Below are 25,358 nucleotides of genomic sequence, written 5' to 3' on the forward strand. Positions count from 1 at the left end.
CTATGCTGATACTTGATGACAAAGAATGAATTGAACAGCAGAAGTCAGCTGATTCTAACCGAGCGGCAGCAGCGAGCTGGTTTTTCAGGTTGGGTGAGTTGGGGTCTGTGGACAGAGCTTTAGCAGCCAGCAGGAGTTTGCTGGAGGACATGGAGATGGTCTTCAGGTTGGTGACCACTTGAGTTTGATCCTCTTTAGACTACAGGGAGAGACGAGAGGAGAAGACATGGTTCAGCTTTCCACTCATTCATTCATCTATCAATCAAGTGTCAAATGACTCTCTCAGGATCTGATGCTAATGAAAAACTAGCACTTTTTTTTTTTTATTTGTCACTTGTATCAGTAACATATAATAACACACATCAAATGATTCTATAGCTAGAATCATTCAGAAGTAGGTTATGAGTGTAAGTGCTATAGTCTTCAAAGTCTTGATAAAATGAATTTGACTGTCCACACCTGGGACTGTCCAGCCATGTCCACTCCAGCCTGCAGGAAGTGATTGAAGTCTTGTCCGAACTTCCCGGAGGCTTTGGACAGGTCCTGGGTTGTGCCGCGTGACGCCTGCACCAGCTCATTGGCTGACTGGTTCAGTCCGGCCGCCGCCTGGTTCAGATTCACCTGAGCCTCCTGGAAACTCTTCCCGCTCACTGGGAACTGAAGATCAGATAGGAGCAGTAACTGTGATACGGCTCAGTGTAGTATTTAACAGAAACAGGAAACACCAAGTAAAACTAGACAAAAAACTAAACATTTCTAGACAGACTTGGTTGTTGGCTTGAGAAACCCTGGCTAGAAAGTTAGAAGTATTTCAAGTTTAAAGTTTTGAATGTTTTAAGGCCATGCAGTCGAATGGATAGATTGATGGTGGGATAGAAGGATGGACGTTTGGTTAATGATGGATGGAATAATTTTAAAGCCAGATGGATGGATATATGAGTGTAGGTTATGAGTGGAACAACTAAAAGATGCATCACAACAATTAAGTTGCGTAACATCTCATGCCAAGTGATTTTTTGCAATTAATCACACTAAATTAAAACATTAAATCGACAATCCTAATCAAAACACATTTGAACTGTTTGTGAGTTTTTAGTTTCTCTTAGTTGACAGTCACTGGATTTGACTATGACTCAATTTTGGGCCACATATTTTCAGATTTTCACATTGAAACGGTCTAGTTAGATATGTTAAGACCTGTTCACATCAACACCAATATTTGGAATAAAAATTTTATCCATTCTCTAATTCGTAATTATTCGTTACATTTATATAGCGCGTTTCTAGGCACTCAAAATGCTTTACATTGTGTGTGTGTGTGGGGGGTGGGGGTGGGGGGGGGGTGTCACTTCATCCAACAATCAGTGTTCGGGGATGATAAGGAGGACCGTGATGGTCAGAAGCCAATGGGCAAATTTGGCCAGGATGCCGGGGTTACACCCCTTCTCTTTTTCGAAGGACATCCTGGGATTTTTAATGACCACAGAGAGTCAGGACCTCGGTTTAACGCCTCATCCGAAGGATGGTGCTTTTGACAGTATAGGGTCCCTGTCACTATACTGGGACGCTAGGACCCACACAGACCACAGGGTGAGCGCCCCCTGCTGGCCTCACTAACACCTCTTCCAGCAGCAACCTAGTTTTGCCAGGAGGTCTCCCATCCAGGTACTGACCAGGCTCAGCCCTGCTTAGCTTTAGTGGGCAACCGGTCTTGGGCTGCAGGGTGATACGGCTGCTGGCACAAAAGAAATGCAGAGGTAGACAAGGTCAGAGCTGTGCAACTTTACATTTCTGACACCAACAAAGTCGAATCGTATTAGCCTATTTTTTAAACAGCTGTTTAGATTTTTGCATTTTCTATTGTGTTTATCAAACATGCTTCCAGATTCTTCTTTAGCAAAACGGTCTGTTTGAGAGCACCACCGAGCCTACCAAGCGACTATTAGCATGTTTCTATAAGCCTGAGTCTCATTGGTTGGTTAGTTTTCTTCAAAGAGAGATGCAAAAAGAGATTAGGACGGCTCTCAATAAATAATTATGTCACACTAACAGCATGCAAATGTTTTTTTTTAGGTCTGAACAGACACATTTACAGCTGTCCATTCAAATTAAAATGTTTGTCGCACCACGTTTTGGCAACAAACATGTGTCTTGATGTGAACAGGCCTTTAACGGTGGACAGTTTTTGTGTAACCAAGTGTGTATGACCAGCCAACATCAATTACGTTATATAAGGCACTTTAGACAAAAGTCACAGGACCATCCAGATGACAACAATATTGCAAATTGCATTCTGGAAAATGCTTGGTGAAATGTCTTTATGGCCAGGGGGCTCACTTTATCAGACAGGAGTTTCTTGCTGGCTTCTCCTACAGTTCTGATGGCATTATCCACGTCTCTCTGCCCCGGCAGACAGTTCACAGAGCGGTTCAGAGCCTGAGACACAGCCTTAGCTACCTGCAAACACACACACACACTCCAGTCATCAGCAGAACATTTAAGATGCTTCTCCAGTTATGCTAATCTTAGACACACAACAGGCAATTTTCTTCTCAAAATAATGGGCACTTCACCCTACAGCAGACCACATCTCCCATCAGCAATTAAAAGGGAGGTTTCGTTACTGAATATAAACCCATTCTATTGAGCTATTCTCATAAGTATTCAAGCTGAGGTCGAGTTTAACCTGGGCCAGTCTCTGCTGGGTGTCAGGGTCTCCCGGTTTGGCAATGGCTCTCTTGGTCTCCTCGATTAGGCTGGCGGATTTGTCCATGACATCCGCGGAGCAGTCCAGCATGGCGTTACGAGCATGAGGGTCCTCGGTGTTGGCGGCCACTCCACGCGCAGCCGAAGCCAGCGAACGTAGAGCCTGAGCCACGTCACGAGCAGCCATACCTGAAAAACACACGTAAACAAACCAGAAACAGACATTAGGAGATATTGAAGGTGCCCACGATGAACACATGACTTATGGGTTTCAAACCTGCAACATATGGGGTGAGTTACGAGAAGGAGCTTTAACCACTGTGTCTGTGTTTCTGTGTTTGCTACAGCAGCGACAGATGAATAATATATTCCACAGACAGGGGGCGCTGCATAACATGACATCGGACAAATAGCTAGTGGTATGTGAGGTTGATGGGGTTACCTGTGTAGTTCTCATTGCCTTGAGTGGCTTCACTGAGGAGCTGAGCAATAGCAGAGCTCACGGCTTTAGTGCTGGAGCCCAGATCCTGAGAACACTTCTCCAGCTACACACACACACACACACACCACAAAAACTGTGTTAAAGGAATCATATTTTTATATTTCAGAAAGCATGCTCAAGCTATAGATATGAATGATACAAACTGAAGGTGCACTGTCTTTTCCAGTTGTTCATGATTTACTGGATTAAGGATAATGATTTTAAGAATATTTTTACTCACAATTTCTATCTGTTTTACATAACCACAAAAATTCATTACGAAAATGGAGTTAAGATTATTATTTATTATTTTACATGACTAAATTTCAGATCTAGAAATAGAATCTTTCAGATCCATGCTGCTGCTCTAAACTTGTTACTGACGCCTTGAGAAGGAAAAATACAAGATAGTTCTGTCATCAGAAACATAGCTTATACAAGAAACAGAATGCATCTAAGCTAAAATGTGCTCGAAAAGAAATAAATACCAGTGTAGTGGCTTCGGTCTAGCAGCTGTTTTTGTGACATGAAGCGCATGACTTGTGGGTATAGGTGTGAAAACTGACACAGATGCTTGCACAAACATTCACTAGCAGTCAAACGTTTGAACACAAATACTCATTCTTCATTATATAAAAATGTTCCACTTTTAGAATAATAATGAAGTCAATGTGAAAACAATGAAGCAAGACAAAGGGAAGTTTTGAAATTACATAGTGATGAAAACACTAGTTTCCAGCTGCGCTCACTCTGAGCATTTTCTCAACTAACTTTCTCAGGTGTGTCCTGGGATGCTTTTTGAACAGTACTGAATGAGTCTGCAGGGATGTTCAGTGTTGGACTGGTAGTGTACAAACAAATGCATGTAGAGCACATACGCATACTGTGCACTTTTACACCAAAGTCTCTTTAAGACAAGTCATGTCACTCGGCGGCCATCTTTGAAACGCCTCTCGGGCATCCAAGTGCAGCTCCTATCTCTTTGAATGGGGAAACATCAAATTCTCCAAAACTGTTCACTAAGCTTAGAATTAAATTTCATATTTGAAATCACCAAAGAAATCTGACAACTGTATCATAAATGTTGTTTCTAAGCGCACGTCTCAAAATGCTGACTGTTTCTATAGCAACCGGGACTTCTAACGGCAGCTGCAGTGACGCGTTGACTTTACCGATTAGTGATTGGCTCTTTCATTCAGAAGGGGCTTCCTGCGATTGTGCGTTGCATTTTTCCTCATTCAAAACTATACGACTGACAAGTCTTTGTTTACACTCACCGTTTCTCCAGGCAGGGGTCTGAGTTTGCCTTCAGCAGCTGAAGCTTTGGCCTCCTGCATGTCCCTCTCCAGCCCTCGTACCATTGTGAGAGCGTTATCAATCTCCAGAGGACCACACGCCTCCTGAGCCTGAGTCAGACAGACAGACAACCGTATGAAATTCACTGCAAAAGAGCTACATATGTTCACCAGGCCTATGTCATGTTCATTACTTTGTATACATGCGTATATCACAGTTCTAGCAGTACCGCTACAGAAATGGACCCTACTGACTTTCTAAATAACAATTCCTCAGTCATCCTGTGGATGATTCATCTGTGGATATAATCGGCTTCTTATCTTTCATCGAAATGTAATAACTTGCTCCGCCATCTGAAATTTCCTAGTCGGTGGATGACGCCAAGCTCTTATATTTGACAAACATCTCCCTTCTAACCACATGTCAAATACAGATCATTCAAAAAAAGTTTCCTATATTTGTCTAGTTGAATATTCTGGTGCGTCACAGAAGTAAATTTAGTTGCAAGTGCATTTTGGTTCTAAATATCAACTGGTAAGTGTGTCATTATCAGGGTACTGGTTGAGAATCTGTACCCAGAAAAAAAAAAAAAAAAGTAAAATATTATTTTTAGATTGTATTACTTAAATTATAACAATTAAACAAATAAAGAAATAAATATATTAACATTGCAATAATACTACTGTACTGTAAACTATAAAAATAAGTGTTTTATAATAATAATAATAATAATAATAATAATAATAATAACAACAACAACAACAATAAAATATTATTTTTAGATTGTATTACTTAAATTATGACAATTAAATAAAGAAATGAATATTATTTTCTGCAATAATACTATTGTAATGTAAATTATAAAAACAAGGGTTTTATATTATAGCAACAACAACAATCAACAACATATTTTTAAATTGTATTACTTAAATTACAACAATTAAACAAATAAAGAAATGAATATATTATTTTTGCAATAATACTATTGTACTGTAAATTACAAAAACAAGTGTTTTATAATAATAATAATAATTTTACAGAACAACTGTCTTAATTTCTTTCTTTTTAAACATTCAACCATAAAGCTTTTATTTCGGTGGAAAAGCAAAACTTCATTACATGAAAACAAAACCTAACACTTCTGCCCAACCTAAATGATCTATCAAACTGAATGTAAATCTCTGCTGTGGTACCTTCTGGGCGGCGGTGCGCAGCTCAGCGAGAGCGCTGGCCAGGTTTTTGGAGCACTGACTGAGCTGCATGGCAGACGCCTGGTCACTGATAGTGGGAACCGTAGCTTTGGCTGCCGTCACCATTTTCGCTCCGGGCTGATGAAGAGAGCAGACAACATGAGCTCAAACGATGGAGACTTGCACGTTATAACAGGAAGTGAAGGTCAGAGGAGTGACGGGACCTGCATGAAGTTCTGACTGGCTCCGATCAGGGCGAGCTGTGCGCTGGGGCTGTCGGGCTGAGCCTGACTGCCTCTCACACCCTGAACCAGCTGAGGGATCTGATCCGCCACCAACTGCAAACAAACCAGCACGGTGCTCATGTTCAGTTACTCCTTTAGCTCGTTAGCCAAGGGCTTATGTGATTATCTAGGCCTTGTTTACTACACAGTCAAACCAGAAATTATTCAGACACCAGATCTTTTTACTAGCGGGTGCAGGACACTATAGTTAATAAATGTAAGTGAGGATAGCAAAATAAAGTAAACTGTGACATATTATACCCAAAAATTCGTCCTACTATGGACCACCAGTAAAATTTGGGAGCAAAAATTATTCATACACTTTGACCTGAGCATGTTTTGCTTAAGTGTTTTTTAATTAATTGCTAATGCGACCTTTTTACACCACAGACTGAACAAAATGAAGCATTGCTTGGTAATTGGTTGACCTAAATTGTTATTATCTGATTGTGTACTTACATTTAACAGCTGAATAATTTTCAGTTGACTGTAATCCATTACATACTTTTCTATCAAAGTTATCTGACATGATCAAGATGAATTTGTTGTGACACAGTTTAACTCTGAGCTCTTGTCATATTTTATTACCATTTTCTGAACTATATAGCGAATAAACTGATAATGTGAGAAGGCGTCTGAATACATTTTGGTTTGACTGTATATCAATCATAAACTGCAAGCAGGAAAACTGTAGTGATTTATCAAAAATGAGTGTTAAGCACAAAATTATGCTTTATGTTTCACGTCTGTTCACATCAGCCATTCACAAACACAGCGCTTATGTGAACTAGTTTTAACCCGAGAGGAACAGGAAGTGGGTGTTGAGACACACACCTTGCAGCTCTGCACGAGCTGCTGCTGGGCCGCAGGGTTCTTGTTGGAGGAGGCGGCGTTCTGCGCAGCAGCGATGGTCTGTGTGGCAGCCGCTGCCGCCTGTTTGGCTGCATTCTGATCAACAGATATGACACAAATATATTTATTATAAAACCACACATATAGCTGCCACAGATATAGACCAACTTCTATTTACCTGAATGACGAAATTCTGAAATCTCAAAAACTGCTTGATAAACTCACATTTAAAACATATTTAAACTATTTCAAATCAGCAATAAAATCTGACATCAACTGACCCATTAACGTGGTTTCTTACCCTCAAATTGGTGATTGGCTCTTTTATTCAGAAAGCAGGACTTATTCTGCCATATTGTGCATTGCATTTTCTCCCATTCATAGTGAACAGTCTCTGTATACATACACTACTGGTCAAAAGTTTGGAATAAACACAGCAAGTAAATAAAGCAAGTCTCTTTTGCTCTCCAAGTTGAAACTTAGGTCCCACTTTATATTAAATGGCCTTAACTACTATGTACTTACATTTAAAATAATCATTTGGTACAATGCACTTATTGATTACATACATGTTTTTACATTGTACTTATAATTAAAAAAAATACCTGCATGTAATTATATCTGTAATTAATTTCTATAATTACATTTATAATTACACTGTTGCCCCATCCCTTAAAACTTAACCCACCCTTAAACCTACCCAGACCACCAAACCTGCCCCTAACCTTACCCGTATCCCACCTTAATAGCAGCAAATGTGTTTTACAATACAGTATGACCACAATAAGTACATTGTACTTATTTTTTGATGCAAGTACAAAGTAGTAAGTACAAAGGCCACTTAATATAAAGAGGGAATTAAACTTATTTATTACTTTTTAAAATAATGGTTTTCTTTGAATATTTTTCAAATTTTAAAAGGATCACATGACACTGAAGTCTGGAGAAATGGCTACTAAAAATTCATAAAGGTAATAAAATGACTAGTGCTGTCAAACGATTAATCGCATCCAAAATAAAAGTTTTTGTTTACATAATATATGTGTGTGTGCTGTGTATATTTATTATGTCTATATAAATACAAACACATGCATGTATATATTTCAGAAAAATATGTTATGTTTATATATTAAATATTTTTATTTATAATATAAACTATGTGAATATAAATATAGACATGTAAATACATGTAAATATTTTCAAAATATATACTGTATGTGTGCCTTTATATAGACATAATAAATATACACAGAACAAACACATATTACGCAAACAAAAACTTTTATTTTGGATGCGATTAATCGTTTGACAGCACTAAAAATTACATTGTAAAATAAATTCAAACATTCATTTTTAATTAAATAAATGCATCCTTGGTGATCACAAGAGACAGACAGACAGGTCTAGTTGGTTTTTAGGGTCTTTTGCCTGCTTACTAGGTGTTGCTATGTAGTTCTGATATTTTGGTTGGATAATAGACGTGATTAAGTTTCTATTTAGTAGTTGCTAGGCATTGTTAGAGCTACGCTGTTCTAGCTGGCTGCTAGGGCTACTTGGGTCTTCTGGCAAGTTACTGCAGTATTTTGGCTGGCTGCTGGAGAGCTCTGGCAGGAGGCTGATAGGACAGGCAGCCAGTTAGATAGAGACAGACGGACAGATATCACAAAGAATTAAGCCGTGCACTCTGTTCTTTTCACTGCAGATAATAAGCAAAAGAGAAACAGAGAAACAGGTCTGTGGAGTTTGCGAAACCTAATAGTTCTTCTTTCTCACAAGTTGCAACAAGTTACTTGTGAAACTGCACCAGTGAGCTATACATACTGCAGTCTTTTAAAAACACGATAAATCTTTTTCACTGTAGCCTTTGGCAAGATTTAACTCCATGAGCTATAAAACATCATATAACTTTACCCAAATAGGGCAGCAAAGAGATGTTATATTTGGCAACACTTCTAGAATTCATCTCGGTACAGGCTATTATTTTACATCTTTGAGTTCTTGGAGGTTTGGATTTGTGCGCTTCAGTCCTCACCTCCAGTTTGTTGACCAGCCTCTTTTTAATGGCATTCTGTGCCGCAGCGTTGGTGGCCATGCGCAGACCCTCCGCAGCTTCACGCAGCTTCTGCTGCTGCTCCTCGCTGTCCGGGTTAGCAGCCGCACCCTGCCGGCACACACAACAACACTCAGCTCCGAACGCACAGCTATCCAGTCTAAAAGCACACACTGAGGCGCCTTCTGTCCCACCTTCGCAGCTTCCACCATCTTGGCCGTGGCGTCAGCCAGGAGTTTGGCAGCAGACAGGAGTTTGCGGGAATTCTCCAGGTCAGTCTCGCCCTCCGCGTCCGCCTTGATGGCATTGACTAAATCTGAGGTGGCCTGAGCAAGGATCCGAGCCTGTCGCACCATCTCCCCTGAACACAGAGAGGAACGCGCCTGTGCGTGAGCTCCATTCATATGCATATCAACAAGTCTCTGCACATCAGTCCAAACAATATTAAACGTTCCTGTTTCGACATTCAGCAGACACTTTTATATAAATAATTTATTTTTTCAAGTAATCCGTAAAGTAACGCATTACTTTTTAAATTTACATGAAAAACAACTGTGCTGCTTTTTCAAATAAGTAACTCCAGTTACGTTGTTTTCCCATGTATTGACTGACAGGGTAGACATTTGTAGATGGTCTAAAGCAAAAGAGTTGTAAAAATTCTGAACATCTTTTAGAGCTCCTTCTATTTAAGTGCCATAATTCATTTGAAAAAAACAAAAACAAAAAAACATTACACATTAATTAAAATTATTTAATTTACAAGTGTCATGTTTGTGATATTTATTAATGAAAGCTATAGCTTCTGACCTTTAAATCAAAACACACTCATGATTTTATGACATAGATCACTGCATTATTCAATCAGAAACACAATCTTAATGTTATTTGGGTATTTTACTTTCAGTTTATTGCAAGTAGGCCAACAGCGCCCCCTAAATCAGTGGTTCTCAATTCCAGTCCTGGGGGCCCCCTGCGTTGATGTTGAATCTCATGATTGAGATCATCAGCTCGTTAGTTCAGTTCATGGATCTCTCTCCTAACGAGCTGATGATCTCAATCAGGTGTGTTAAGTAAGGGAGACATGCAAAATGTGCAGAGCACGGGGCCCCCAGGACCGGAAGTGAGAACCACTGCCCTAAATAAATAAAACACCTTTACCAGACGGGCTTTATGACCCGGAGTTTCACACTAGTAACTGCTGACTCTATCTAAGTTCCAAAACAGTGAATCTAATCACCATTCATGCAAAAGTTTGCCTTAATAATGACCACACTGGTGACGTGATCTTATCGTTAGCAGCAGATCGTGAGCACACGCTAGTTATTCGTCCTCGGCAAGGCATATCGGCATAATTTTTCATATCTGGCCGATGCCGATGTTTACATTTTAAGCCATTATTGGCTGATCTTCCCGATAATATCCTGCATCCCTATTTAATAGTTTAAATTACTTTATTAAATTAATTATTAAGTATATAACTATAATTAATAGTTATATCATTGTATAATTAATTATGTTTATTTGTAAGTTTAAATGCATAATGCTTAGGTAATCAATGTGCTTCTACTTTTGAAGTGAATTTTATTTATCAGTCTCCTTATCTTTATTTTAATTTAGTCAAATGTGGAATCCTCTTATTTTTAGAATTTTTTTGTATAGTAAATAGTCTAAGAGTGTATATACAGTATATATGGAACTGGATTTTTTTCTTTTTTTTTTTTACCAACATATAATCTATTCATATCTTACAATACATTGCCACTTCAAATATAGTCAAGAAAAGGCTTAAACGTGTTCCTAGTACCTGCGTCTCCCATGGAGCTGAAGATGTTATCCGTCACATCCAGGATACGGTCAGTGGCCTCTCCGTGCCGTCCGATTGGCTGTCCTCCGCTGGCGTACTGTCTGATATGCTGCAGCAGCTCATTAAGAGCCTGAGTGACACCTGTGGCAGCCACGCCCACCTGTTTGAGCAGCTGCTCGTCATTGGTCGCCCCCTGTGACGCCTCCACACAGCCCTCTACAGACTTAGCCACCAGCTTCCCAGCCTCGATGAGCTGCTCCTGACACACAGGTGAGCTGATGGTGGGAGCCACCACCTGAAACAGATAAAACACACACATGAGCATCAGCTGAGGTCAGCGAGTCCGTCTGTGGATGAGTCAGGTGTGAACGCTCACTCGTGTGCAGGCCACCAGCTGGGACGTGGACAGGGCGCACTGGGTGGCGGCGGTAATCACTCGGTTTTGTTGAGCTGAATCTTCTGTTTTCTGAGCCACATTCTTGGCCTTTAACACCAGAGCCGCCGCTGCATTAGCCACAGCCTTCGCCAACTGCATCAACATGTCCTGCACACACACACACACACAAATAAATAAGTTATCTGATGTAATCAGACAGACATAGTAGCATAAATCATGGACATTTTTGCATTTTTCTAATTAAACAAATCTGTATTGCAAATTATTAAAATGATCCATTTTATCAATAAACATTTGATTAAAAAGTTGAATTGGACAATGAATTTCTTTCTATTTAATATGTGCCCTTTTAATGGCAGCTTGCACTCGAGCCAGCATAGGTCAAATCAGATTCATGTTATAGGGGTTAAGAGCATAGTGACTTCTGCTAGACAGTTGTTCAAAACAGTAATCATTTTATTATGCTAATTGTTGTGAAAAGGCAATTTCATGTGAATTTTATAATGATTTCCAAACCATCCTAATCTAATGTCCCATGAATGTTTGCTCTAATTTTGCAATGTTAAAGAAATCGCATTCACTTCACAATTTCAAGCCCACAGTTTTTCCAGAGCTGCTCAATTCATAATATATCTCACATAATGCGAGTCTGCACTAAACATTTGGTTTGCAAAGCCCACTTTCAATGATCTAATCAATTCCCAGAGAACAAAATCATATTTCTTCTTATCCGAGAAGCCATTTCACCTCACTTTCACTTATGTCTCAACAGGAAACAAAATTTGGTTGCATTTCACACTGACTTGACATTTTACTTTTGTGAATATTTTAAAATGCACTCTTGTTATGCATGTTAATTTGAACTACAAAAGAATTGTATTCTATAAACGACTTTACAGTAGAGTGACTTTACCAGTTCTGATGAGACACATCATCTAATCAGTGTGTACTGAATTTTGCTGATTTTGAAATTCAAAAGTATTTTTTCTGTTTCTACAATGTCACAGAAGTGTAACCAGAAGAGTCACTAGTGCAATACGGCAATGACAGAAATAGATCTACTAACCCACACTATATTAACATGCTCTAGATCATTTACATGCAGGATAAGGGTCAATCTCAAAATATTGTCCATATTGAGTTTATAAAAATGATTTCAAATAAAAAAAAAGACATGATTCATCATGTAATTTGGGGGTTAATTGAAGAGAACGCTATAATGCACCGATTTGAGTCTGATCAGTGTTTTGAGACAATACTAAAGCAAAGAAGTTGTCAAGTTGCTAATAAATACTTTTAATTCACTGTTTACCACATCAGCAGAGAAAGCTTTGAGAATGACCCAGATACAAGCACTACACACTATACAGAGAGCTGTAAAGCTGTCAGATACAGCGCTAGAATCACTATAAACGCTTGATCAAAGAGCAGGAATAAAGAACAAGCAGTGTTGTACATAAACAGAGGGCAGGGCAGCACTAGAAATGTCCTGTTCAGTACGATTTCCGTTAAACTTCATGTTACCAAATGCATTAATCTTGTTCTGATAAGTGTTCTGTCCAAATAAGGAAATTCACGACTGTAGAACAAAACTTCCCCTTCAGTTCGGCTGTGTAAAGAGTGATAAGACATTTTCAACCAAGCACAGGGGGTTTCTTTCGAATATTATCACATTAGAGGTCACAAAAGACTTCAGGACATACAGAACCATTTCAGCGGTTACAACTTTAAGATCCATGAGCTCAAACCACACACAAACATCATGAAAACAAAATTATGTTTATTTGCTGTTAACACAATAATTGTAGGCTAATGTAATTCTAAACTCTGACAAAATCAGCTTATAGAAGATGCATTTAAAATCGAAAAAAAAAAAAAAGTGTCTTTCTTTCTAGGAATACAGACACCGAAGCTCAAAATGCTCAGGAAAAATGTTTTCTAGATCAAGAACGTCGAGTAAATATGCATCCCATCAGTGTAAATTAAACCTGGCTTTGCTTTAGTGTCACGTAAACTACCGCAGCGCACACCACTGTGCTCCAGATATAGGATACTGCAGAGCACATCATTTGCACAATCAGGCTTGCCTTGATATCACATCACATCACGCAACACAACATGTATCTGACCTATTTCAATGCTACACAGGCGCTATGGAGGAGATCAAATATCTCAAACGGCTGATGTATCAAACTAAAATTGATATTGTGACATGGTTTAGTGCTATTATCAAATTGCAAAGGTTTGTTAAATCTAGGTGACCACCCAAATTTGTCTCGAATCACTCAGCCCTTAAAAGGATGGTTCACAAAAAAAATCTTCAGTCATTTTTCCAGCTTTTATTCTGTTCTATGCAGATGCACTCCCCCCCAAAAAATCACCCCAATATTTCTAGAATGATCAATTATTTCCAAATATAGCTAGAACTCTATTATCTACTAGTAATCTAAAATTCCAGTTTTTTTTTTTTTCATATTGCAATATATAGCAGAAAAACAAAGTATCATAATGTCAGTTTTTTCCAATATACTGCAGCCCTAATGATTACTAAAACAATTACTAAAAATGATCGCTGTTTTACTGTAGTTAGAGTAACTGGTAATTATTAGAAAAATGTTACAGTGGCTGTCATAAGCTCTAAAATCAGGCTTTACGAGCTAAATGCTTTTAGATATTAAAAAAGGTATGAGCTCTTTGATATGTTTCAAGTTACACAGAAACACCACCAATTCATAACTGATACTTGCAGGTCCACAAAAACTTCAGAATTTTGAGAATTATGATATAATTTAATGATGAAATCTACCATGCAGAGAAACAGTGTGGATAATGAAATGATTGATTTCCAGTGGATATGGATGCGAAAACAGAGACCCGTCACCACACCGTGATCTTATATACTACAATTATAACAAGCTCAGTGTGACTATATGATTTCCATCACAATTCAGATCAAACTGTGATCATTGAATGACTGATTTTATAATGATCACTGTTTCATTAGTATGATTGGCTGGTGAATATGAATTGTTCTTTCTATGTGTTGTTACCAGCATTTGACTATAGCATGTCCATCTGGAGTGTGTGAACGCTGCTGTACCTACGGACTGATGAGAACACAGGTTAATGCATTACAGTCACAGCGGCAGCGTGTGTGTGTGTGTGTGTGTGTCACACCTGGAAGTGCTGATCGGCATCGGACTCTCCGATCTGCTGCAGGAGTTCACCGCTGGCCTGACCCACATTACCCGCTGCTTGCAGGAGGTTCTGTCGCGGCTGAAGACACACACAGTTATATTAACATCTCATAACAACAAAGTCAACATTAAAGCAGTATTTGCTCATAACATCTAGATTTACAGAGCTATTAGCATTTTCTGAAGGCAAAAAATTGTGTTTTAGCTACACTACTGTTCAAAAGTTTGGGTTCTGCAAGATTTTATTGAAAGCAATTCATTTATTCTGCAAGGATTCATTAAAGTGATCAAAAGAGAGTGACATTAATGTTACAAAATATTTCTATTTTTAAATAAATGCTTTTCTTTTAAACTTTTTATTCATCAAAAAATCCTGAAATAAAATGAATCGTTGTTTCAACAAAAACATTAAGCAGCAAAATGTTTTCAACATTGATAATAATGATTTTTGAGCAGCAAATCAGCATATTAGAATGATTTCTGAAGGATCACGTGACGCTGAAGACTGGAGTAAAGATGCTGAAAATTCAGCGCTGAGACATATACTCAAATAGAAAAGTTATTTTAAATTGTAATGATATTTCACAATATTACTGTTTTTACCTTGTTTCAGATCAAATAAATGCAGGCTTGGTGAGCCTAAGAGATGTCTTTCAAAAACATTAAAAAAAATCTTATCTTATTGACCCCAAACTTCTGAATGGAAGAGTTTGTTTAGGTTTTAAGCTTTGATTTTGTCCAAAAAACTGAAAGGGAACCAGGTCGAAAAACGCCCATCTCATTTTCTCCTCCAACTTCAAAATCGTCCTACATCGCTGTAGATAAGACCCTTACTCCTCGGCTGGGATCGTTTAGAGCCCTTTGAAGCTGCCCTGAAACTGCATTTTTAACCTTCAATATTGGAATGTTTTGGAAAGCAATTTCTTTGCGACTGAAGAAAGAAAGAAATGAGTATCTTGGATGACATGGGGGTGAGTAAATTATCAGGAAATTTTCATTCTGGAAGTGGAGTATTCCTTTAAACACAACCACTAAATTCCTTACAATTCTACTACAAACACACCGACGAATGAACCACATCAACTATTTGCCACATTCTCAATGTCATGTTTGTAGTGCAAGTCCTCAGGTAATACCTCAGTGCTGGTGGGCTGAGCGGTCTTGAGCATCTCAGACACAGCACACGCCAGATTCTTGGCAGCACCCAGAAGCTGTTGGCCATTTCCTCCCTCGTCCTCCATCAGCGCCGCCAGCAGTTTGACACCTTTAGACATCTCGGTCAGGTTGGAGGAGATGGTGGTGACAGCACAGCCCACAGCGGTGTAATCCGTCTCTGCTGGGTCACCTGACAGACACGATCAGTGAGAAACTTTTACCACATGACCAAACTATGCGGGAAGGATGACTTTTCATATATCTGGCATCCCACATGTTTTAGTATGTTTTTAGTTTTGATAAAGCGTCGTCACCTGCAGTCAGATTGACCATGGAGGCAGTTCCCGCAGTGATGGCGTCCACCTGAGAGTGAATCTCGTGTTTGGACTCATCCATTTTGTTCTTCCTCCATGCTTGAGAGGCCTAAACATCAGAGAGAGAGGATGTTCAATACTGTACTGAGTACATGATATACATTCCTCACTACAGCAGATTACAGCAATGTCAGAAATGTTTCTTTCCACACATTATGTGCAGTATATTGTCTTCTAGACTGGATTGGCTAAATCTTGTCCACATTTTTTCCTTTGGTCAGTCCCACACCATTTAATCAGAATCACCTTTAAATATAATTTCTGAACCCTATCAAAGCTTCTTAAGCTGAAATGTCAATATCACTGGCACATATTTCAGTAACACGTTCACTATTAACTAAGTGTTTTCACTCTAAACTCCTAATTGTCTTATTAATTTATATATATATATATATATATATATATATATATATATATATATATATATATATATATATATATATATATTTTATTTTATTTTTTTTTTTTTTGAACAATGTTGCAGGGAAAGGCATTTTGAAAAAAAACCCTGAAGATTAGGATTTTTATTTTTCACCCGGGTCAAAAATGCCCCAAACAGAACACTGGGGTAAATAAAATACTGCACATTTGAAAAGTGACTGAGACAATTAAAATACATATTTATATGAATAATGTATCTCACCGCATCAGTGCCCAGTGGAGGCAGGGCATCGAACTCATCGAGAGAGGCCTGAACTGCCTGTACCGCCTGCATACTGGAGTTAATGGTGCCGGTCAAAGCCTGCTGAGCTGATGTCTGCAAGACACAGAGAACACCGACAGCTCACTGTACGGCCCAAACAAACAGCGCTGACAGCTACAGTGACTACAGTTACATAGACATGTCTCATATTCATATCAAGAGCAGAACCCATCCTTCAGAACACATTCAGTGGTCGTTCCTGTAGTTTCAGAGGTGTGCGTGTGTATACAGTATCTGACCAGAGGGGGCATGTGTCCTCTGTGCATCTGCCCGCTGGTGATGTGCTGTTTGGCCTGTGGCATGGAGCCCATCTGGAAGCTCTCCGGACCTCCGGCACCAGAGCGGATGATGGCCGGCAGAGCGACGGAGCCCGTCTCCACCTTCCCAACCTTATTAAACTGCTGCTGGAGAACTGTTGACCTGGAGCATAATACGTCACAGGTTCCCATTAGATCTAATGCTGTAACTCAGACTTATAACAGGAAACGATGTGTGACATATGGAAGCACTTGGAGTAACACCATACTACATTCAAACACACTAGTACGCAATAAACTATGAAAAGACGCTCACTTTTTGGGAGAGACCGAGTCCTCCAACATGGTTGATTCCTCATCGCCTTCCAGGCCGAAGTGATCTTTGCTCTTTTTCTGCAGATAAAGAGGTTTTCAGACACAAAGATACTTGAGAGCAGGACCTGAATGAAGCACTTTGTTGCCAGAGCAGACTGTGTCTTTCTCTAGACTGATCAAACATGAAGGTTTGTTGAGGAATTCCTCACACCGCAGAGAACCAGCAGCAGCAATTTCACAAAGACCCATTACACAACCATTAAAAATTAGACAGATAAGAAAAAGATCTGCTTAATAACTGAACTCCATCAATCCTTCAACAAAGTTGCAACTCTGACCTCTCTAGGTCACGGGGTTATTGTGAAACTAGGAGCGTGATGGTTGTGAAGTGTGCTCATGTCAGGGAGTGCTGGCCATTGCAAAATCCCTGTGTTTTCAAAAGAGCCACTGAATACCTGCAGTAGCAGATTATGTGTGATTATGTGTGATCAGCAGAAGACTTGCAGAGACAAACTTTTGTAACAGCATGAACTGCAATGTGGACCAGACTTTATGCCGTCTAGGAAACGCCCACTTAGACAGGTAGAGACATGTAATCAATGCACCTCTGTTTGTGTCAATATCACCACATAACAAATGAATAATTTAATGTACGCATTAATAATTAATAGCAAATTATACACAATTTATAAGTATATCCAACCTTGCCTAAATGGTTGTATAAAAACACACAAAAGAAAAATTTAGGAAAAAGTGTACACTTTCGACATACACAAAATGAACAATCAAAGAAATATCTGAACTCATTTCAAAGATTTAATGCACCAAACACGGATAACTTTATCAAATCCAGTTAATATTTTTTACTCAAAAGCACTCTGTGTGTTAATCTGGTATTGTGTTAACTCGTACAAAAACTTATATGCCCTTATTCCTAAAAGCTGCCTAATGACTGCCAGTTTCCTGTTTTATATGTAAATATATGATCAGTAACCTGAGTGCATGCCTTTCTGAGGGTGAGGCTAGTCTTGTGAGTCCAAAAATATGTGAAATTAAAAATAAGTCGTCAGGCTTCACATGATTTATTAAATTTTACCAATGAGATTGGTCATGGCATGTTACCTTTTTGAGAATGATGTCGATGTAACCAGCGATGAGTTGCGCAATCTGCTCTCCTTCAGTGGTCTGAACTGAGTAGTAACCATCCTGATAGTCTCCAAAGTCCTGAAGAAGCAGCATTAATCAAACGACATGACACTTACAGGGCAACAAAAATAACAACTGTGTAAATAATACAGCAAACTATAAAACACTAAATAGTAAAACAATAGTTTGGATGATTAATTAACTTGGAGCTGTCATTGTTATTGAACAGTGAATTGTGCATTCATACATTAGGCTGTATAAAATGAGCAAATATTGTCTTAGGTTTAGATTTTTTTTTTTAATTTTTAAGATTCACGATGAAATTACAAAGCAGGCATGGAATAGGTCCACCCTAATTCACAATGTTTGAGAATTCTGTGCAGCAAGAAAAAAAAGCAAAATGCATTGAGTGTGTCTGAGTGTGTAGCTACAGAGAGCTGGAGGACGGAAATAATTAATTTAATGCGATCAATAAGTCTGCAGCCAGAGTCTAAACACTGAATTACTGCTGTGCTTTGTAATGCATAAACAATGTCTCTTCCTGGATCCAGTGTTCAGCAGTGATACAAGAAACAGGAACTGATTAAAGGTCTGTCGCAGCTTTAACATTCCTGCATGTGTCTGAATATATTATCGGGCATTATTAGTGTCCCAAACTGGGATTTGTGAGGGAACTGAAAGAGGTTTGTCAGTTAACGAGAAAGCTAATACTGAATTAAATCCTAAAAATGTACAATTAAAATAAATACATTTAAAATAAAAAATACATCACTTAGTAAAAACACTAAATATTGTGTTTGCCTGTATATCTTGTGTCCATTAACCCAGAGAACCATAAACATGTAAATGTGTTGTTAGATTACCGAAATATTAACTGTTAATCTCAAAAGATATTTAAAAGCAAATATTTTAGCTGACAAAAGTTTGGGAATCTGTTCATAGAGCATGAGATAAAAAAATAAAATGATTACTGTTAGAAACAGCCAGTGTTACCTACTGTACGTCAGATACATGAACTTCACATATAATCACATAATATATAGTGATTGTGTATAATTGTGCCCTTGATGTCAGAGCTAAAAAAAATAATGTGAATCAAATTTCCTGTGGACACTAATCTGAATCATAAGGTAAAAATTAAGTAACAAAGTCATCGTAAACAGTAATAAACTCACTGCCAAAGGAACATCGCAAAACTATTAGAGGACAGCACGCTCTGCACAAAGACTGGCTTGAAAAACAAACATATGTCCTGCGGTCATTCCAAAGACTTTAGTTCATCCTCAGAACAATTTTTATGACTTCTTTTTGTACTTTTGAATACATTAAACATTTTGGTTGTGTGGATTTTCAAAGGATGGACATAAATGACGAAATTTTATGAAAAATATGACAGAATTTTCATTTTAGGGTGAACCCTTTAAATATTTAGTGATTATATTATTAACCTAAACAATTCAAATTTCCTCCAAAATGTACCAAATCACACCGAAACGGTGAGCACAGAGCTGTGAAACAAACCATAGGAACTCTTCCACCCTGTCCACATCATATCCCCAGTGTGAGTTATTATCAGAACACAGTGTGTGTATTTAGAGGAGTGTGCTGGTACCAGGGTGAAGCTCTTGGGAGAAGCCGCCCAGCGTTTGATGTTGGTCAGACTCCATTCCTGTATCACCTCTTTGGTCTTCTCATCCACTCTCATCACACACTCTTTAGTGATGCCCAACAAACGCGGAACAAGCTTATTCTTTCCTTTCATTTTTTCCTGTAAAGAGAATAAACATTACCATTAACACAAGAAAGCAGGAGCCATTTATTAATATTAGAGCTCAGATAAGGCGTGAGACCTTTACCTTGACTAAGAAGAAGGACACTCCATAGGTTTTCAGAGATCTGGCCAGTTTGACGTAGCTGACTTTGGCCTCAATCTCTGTCATGTTTTGGCAGTTTTTGTGTGCCTTACGAGACGAGACGAGTTTATCATTAAATTAAAATTCATATAGCGCATATTTTTCAACATGGATATGAAAAATAATTGCATGCATAACCTCACCTGGAAGATTTTTTTCTCGCCTTTGTTCTTGATGTACTCTTTGGGCAAGAATTCTTTCAAACTGGGTGAGACAGAAAGGAAGCAAGAATTAGCGGTTTTATTTTAATTAATATTTTGAGAATGAATGCAGTCTGGACTGGTGAATTTAGCAGCAGCTTGTGCAGGGATCTGATGTATAAAAACAAGATCATGATTTTACAACTCGGGCCATTAAAAGTGATGGCTGATTATCAGTAGTGCTGGAAGTTTAACAAAAGTCACATGTTTTCTGTTTGTACTGTATGTAGAAGAGGGGAGTAGTCGATTAGTCACCAGAAGAGACGGACGGCAGCGCGTAAGTGTTTTAATACTTGTCCTTATTTCTGTTGTTTAAATTAATTACTTGCTGCTAGGAAAGAATACTTCGTTTCCTACCTATTTCTATTCTGCTTTTTCGTTGTGGTTTATATTTTTGATTGCACTTACTGGTAATTATAATAACTGCCCTTTAGCTTAAACTTTTAAACGTTTCCTGCACTTAAGTGCGAAGTGTTAGTTTCGATTTGAGCCATTGGCCCTGCGATCGGCTGGTGACTGTGCTAATTAAAGGCGGCCACAGCTTTTTTCACTCTAGACTGTGTATTTGTTTGAGGTCTGTGCGCTGACGCGGAAGCGTCTGCGGAAGCGTTCAGCCGTCGTGTTCAGCCTCCTCGTGTGAAGGCCGAGGAGTGTAAAGACCTGCGACTTTTTCCTCGCTTTTTCGTTTTTTTTCCGGTTTTTTAACCGAGCAACGACACCGAGCTACACACTTAAGTATCTTTTTTTCCTTCCTCACTCTGCTCTCCTATCCTCTTTCCTTCTACCTCTATCATGTGTCTCCAAAACATTCCGGTTCTCTCTCAGCCACGCTCTAACATCACACGCAGGCGGCAACGTAATCCTGCTAACCTACGCCCTATCTCTACATCTTCCACTACACCTCTGGCTTTCTCTGTGGGTCTCAAACAAACAAAGCTGACTTCATTTCTGCCTTTTCTTTAAAATCCACGCTCAGCATCTTGGGCTTGACTGAGACCTGGATTCGTCCAGAAGACTCAGCAACCCCAGCTGCTCTCTCTATTAATTTCTCTTTCTCTCACACTTCGCGTCAAGTTGGCCGGGGTGGGGGCACTGGCCTGCTCATTTCAAACAATTGGAAATACTCAACCCACTCTACCCTTTGCAATTACAACTCATTTGAATCTCATGCCATTACTGTATCAGCTCCGATAAAACTCCAGATTGTGGTAATCTACCGTCCCCCTGGACAAATTCTAGCCACCTTCCTAGAGGAGCTGGACGGGTTGTTGTCCTCTTTCGTGGAGGATGGCACTCCGCTCTTAGTCTTTGGTGATTTCAACATTCACCTAGACAAGCCTTATGCTACAGACTTCCACTCACTCCTAGCTTCATTTGATCTCAGTCGCCTTACCACTACTAGCACGCACAAATCAGGCAACCAACTTGATTTAATTTACACACACAATTGTACTGCAGATAACATTCTGGTACAACCGCTACATATCTCGGACCATTTCTTCATTACATTTACACTACATTTTGCTACCCGTGTGCCACCAAACCCCCTACCGGTTACTTTTAGACGAAACCTACGCTCTCTTTCTCCCTCCCATCTTTCCTCTGTAGTATCCTCCTCTCTTCCCTCACATACCCATTTCTCATCTCTGGATGTAAACGCAGCTACTGAAACTTTATGCTCTACCTTAACTTCTTGTCTAGACGACATTTGTCCTCTCTCCTCTAGGTCAGCACGGGCTGCCCCTTCTAACCCCTGGTTATCTGATGTTCTTCGTGAACATCGGACTAAACTCAGAGCGGCAGAGAGAAAATGGCACAAATCAAACAACCCGTCGGACCTGAGTAGGTATCAATCTCTGCTCTCATCTTTCTCTGCTGATGTCCACACTGCCAAATCCTCACATTTCCACAACAAGATCAACAGCGCTCCAGACATGCGTAATCTCTTCAGAACATTTAATTCTCTCCTCTGTCCACCTCCACCACCTCCCACCACTTCTATTACAGCTGATGACTTTGCAACTTTTTTCACAGACAAAACTAGATCGATCAGTGATCAGTTCTCACCTCCACGCACACAGGACCCCCAACCAACCACATCCACTGCTAAAACTCCCATCTTCTCCTTCTGTCCCCTGACGGAGGCTGAAGTATCCAAACTTCTCCTCTCCAACCATCCTACAACATGTCCTCTTGACCCAATCCCCTCGCACCTTCTGCAAGCAATCTCTCCCACACACTTACCGGCACTCACACACATCATCAACACATCCCTCCTCACAGGCATCTTCCCCACTGCGTTCAAGCAGGCTCGGGTAACCCCACTGCTCAAAAAACCTACATTAAACACTTCTCTTATAAAAAACTATAGACCTGTCTCTCTCCTTCCATTCATAGCGAAAACACTTGAATGTGTTGTCTTCAACCAGGTCTCACTGTTTCTTTCACAGAACAACAAATTGGACGCTAAACAGTCAGGTTTCAGGAGTGGCCATTCAACTGATGACCCAACGGTAGCTGCAAGGATCTCAGGTTGCCTGGCGGACATCTCGGCATGGATGAAAGAACATCACCTTCAGCTCAACCTGGCAAAGACTGAGCTTCTTGTCTTTCCCGCCGCTCCAACTCTACAGCATGACTTCACGATCCAGTTAGGTTCATCAACAATTACCCCATCAACTTCGGTCAGAAATATTGGTGTAATCTTTGATGACCAGCTGACCTTCAAAGAGCACATTGCAAAGACTGCTCGATCTTGCAGGTTTTCACTACACAACATTAGAAAGATCAGGCCCTTTCTGACGGAGCATGCTGCACAACTTCTTGTCCAGGCCCTTGTCATTTCTAGGCTGGACTACTGCAATGCTCTTCTGGCTGGACTTCCATCAAACACAGTCAAACCTCTACAAATGATTCAGAATGCGGCGGCACAACTGGTCTTCAACGAACCCAAAAGAGCCCATGTTACACCTCTCTTTATCTCATTGCATTGGCTACCAATCGCAGCTCGCATCAAGTTCAAGACACTGATGCTTGCTTATAGAACAACCACAGGCTCAGCACCCGCCTACCTGCACTCACTATTAAGAATCTACATCCCCTCCAGAAATCTGAGATCTGCTAGTGAGCGACGCCTCGTGGTATCATCACAAAGAGGCTCAAAATCACTCTCCAGAACATTCTCGTTCACCATTCCTGGCTGGTGGAATGATCTTCCCACCCATATTCGGAGTGCTGGATCCCTGTCAATCTTCAAGCAACAGCTGAAAACGCATCTCTTTCGATACTACTTGACTTCACCCTACACTTAAAAAAAAAATAAAAAATTATCTTTATTTATTCCTTCCCTTGCTAGCTTGTACTTATTTAAACAATGCCTGAGACTTGGTGTTACAAACACTTCGTTTGTCGGATTGCCTCTTCAAGATGAATCACTTTATGTATTCCCCAATTGTAAGTCGCTTTGGATAAAAGCGTCTGCAAAATGACTAAATGTAAATGTAATTTAATCAAAAACCCGACGTGAAGTATCAAGCACACATGAAACATGGTTATTATTCATAGAAACAGAGGTAATCTCATCAACTCTGTTCCTGATGAAATTGTTAACAAAGACAAGACATAACAGCCGCCATGGCTAAACTATTACTACTACTGTTTATGAAAATATGACTAGGAAAAGCAAAAAAAAAAAAAAAAAAAGGAAAGATTTTATGCAAATAAATCAATATTTTGAGAGTTGATCGATCGAGCCGAAAGAGTAAACTGCCTGTACTTTTCACTTGAACCTAACAGTAAATTTAACAATGAATGTAAATGCAAACAAATGTTGTTATTATAAGTTTGACTTCAGTGTTTGCATTTCTGTTTTCGATGCAGAATCTGTTGGTTTTGAAGGCTCTGATGGCATTAACTACCACATACTTAGGTGATTAAATTGTGATTAAACATTTTAATACCTTAATAACCCAAATAAAAAAAAAGCAGTACACTCACAGATATAGGTAAGGTAAGGATAAATAGAAATGTGTTGAGCTCACTCAAGGAATCCAGGTTTGTGTTTCAACTCATTGTGGTCTCCGAACTGGATCTGGCACTGGTATCCGGCAAACTCACAGGCCTTATCGAAGGAGACAGGGTGGGAGCCGTTCAGGATGTCATCACGGGCCTGGGATACAACATACAGTACATAAATGCAATTGAATTTGAACAAAATTAGCAAACACTGCATGATACATTTCTAGCAAGAAGTAACTTGTCTACACTAAAAGTGAAACGATGCACAAAGCATCACAATTACAGCCAATCAGACCATTTTTGATGTTTAACATACAGTTATGTAGACTGTGATTTTAGATTTTAGACCAATGAGGTTTCGAAGTGAATGTACAGTAGCTTTCCCCATTTAAGTGCCACAGAAGTTACTGACAGAATGCTTTGTCACACTAAGGACAAAAACTCAAGATTTACATGAAAAAGACTTTGATCCAAAGAGAAACAAGCTCTCTAATTTTCCTCTAACGTTGTGCAGAGATATCATTCAGTTTACAAATGACATTAGGACATGATTATGATGTAAAAGTGATGTTCTGTGGTGTTTACCTGCACATAGAGCAGGTTGAGCTGTACTGGGTCCCTGGAATCCACATTCTGGTCCGAGTAGAAGAACTTTCTTCTGAGAAGCAGCATCTCAGACTCCTCGACACCCTGCTCTCGCAGCGTCCGTCCATGATCCAACCAATTCACTGTTGAAATACAGCTCTGACATCAGTAAATTCAACTAGATTCCAAAATTTCATACACATGTAAATGCTTGGATACACTTGACTGAATTTTCGTTTCTCAATATCTTAAAAACCTTTGAATTTCTTTTCAAATCCAAAAATGTAATTATATGTATTTTTTAATGGATTAGCCAGTGTGCAGAGTAAAGAAATTCAGTCAACAAGAATCTAGAATACATGAGAATATGCATTTTGCCACTATGAAATTCTCTTACAGTGAACAGGTTGAGAATGCATTGTATGCATTGTTTTGA

At 39.3% G+C, this 25,358-nt stretch overlaps 1 protein-coding gene across 1 annotated transcript in view; it reads right to left on the reverse strand.

Annotated features, from left to right (window-relative positions):
• The window catches only part of tln1 (talin 1), a 91,615-nt gene that overhangs the window by 28,208 nt on the left and 38,049 nt on the right, over positions 1-25,358 (reverse strand). The window contains exons 6-30 of the mRNA XM_058788357.1: positions 24,923-25,065; positions 24,361-24,488; positions 20,264-20,324; positions 20,064-20,168; positions 19,820-19,975; positions 18,184-18,285; positions 17,063-17,139; positions 16,729-16,909; positions 16,430-16,543; positions 15,727-15,835; positions 15,394-15,602; positions 14,238-14,336; positions 11,040-11,207; positions 10,664-10,958; positions 9,054-9,220; positions 8,842-8,970; positions 6,792-6,905; positions 5,898-6,011; positions 5,677-5,811; positions 4,465-4,593; positions 3,149-3,251; positions 2,687-2,895; positions 2,338-2,457; positions 460-657; positions 60-199 (exon numbers count right to left, since the gene is read on the reverse strand). Coding sequence (XP_058644340.1) covers positions 60-199; positions 460-657; positions 2,338-2,457; positions 2,687-2,895; positions 3,149-3,251; positions 4,465-4,593; positions 5,677-5,811; positions 5,898-6,011; positions 6,792-6,905; positions 8,842-8,970; positions 9,054-9,220; positions 10,664-10,958; positions 11,040-11,207; positions 14,238-14,336; positions 15,394-15,602; positions 15,727-15,835; positions 16,430-16,543; positions 16,729-16,909; positions 17,063-17,139; positions 18,184-18,285; positions 19,820-19,975; positions 20,064-20,168; positions 20,264-20,324; positions 24,361-24,488; positions 24,923-25,065 — 3,505 coding nt within the window. The remainder of the gene's footprint in view (positions 1-59; positions 200-459; positions 658-2,337; positions 2,458-2,686; positions 2,896-3,148; positions 3,252-4,464; positions 4,594-5,676; positions 5,812-5,897; positions 6,012-6,791; positions 6,906-8,841; positions 8,971-9,053; positions 9,221-10,663; positions 10,959-11,039; positions 11,208-14,237; positions 14,337-15,393; positions 15,603-15,726; positions 15,836-16,429; positions 16,544-16,728; positions 16,910-17,062; positions 17,140-18,183; positions 18,286-19,819; positions 19,976-20,063; positions 20,169-20,263; positions 20,325-24,360; positions 24,489-24,922; positions 25,066-25,358) is intronic.

This window comes from Onychostoma macrolepis, chromosome 10 (genome assembly GCF_012432095.1).
Source record: "Onychostoma macrolepis isolate SWU-2019 chromosome 10, ASM1243209v1, whole genome shotgun sequence".
NCBI lineage: Eukaryota > Metazoa > Chordata > Actinopteri > Cypriniformes > Cyprinidae > Onychostoma > Onychostoma macrolepis.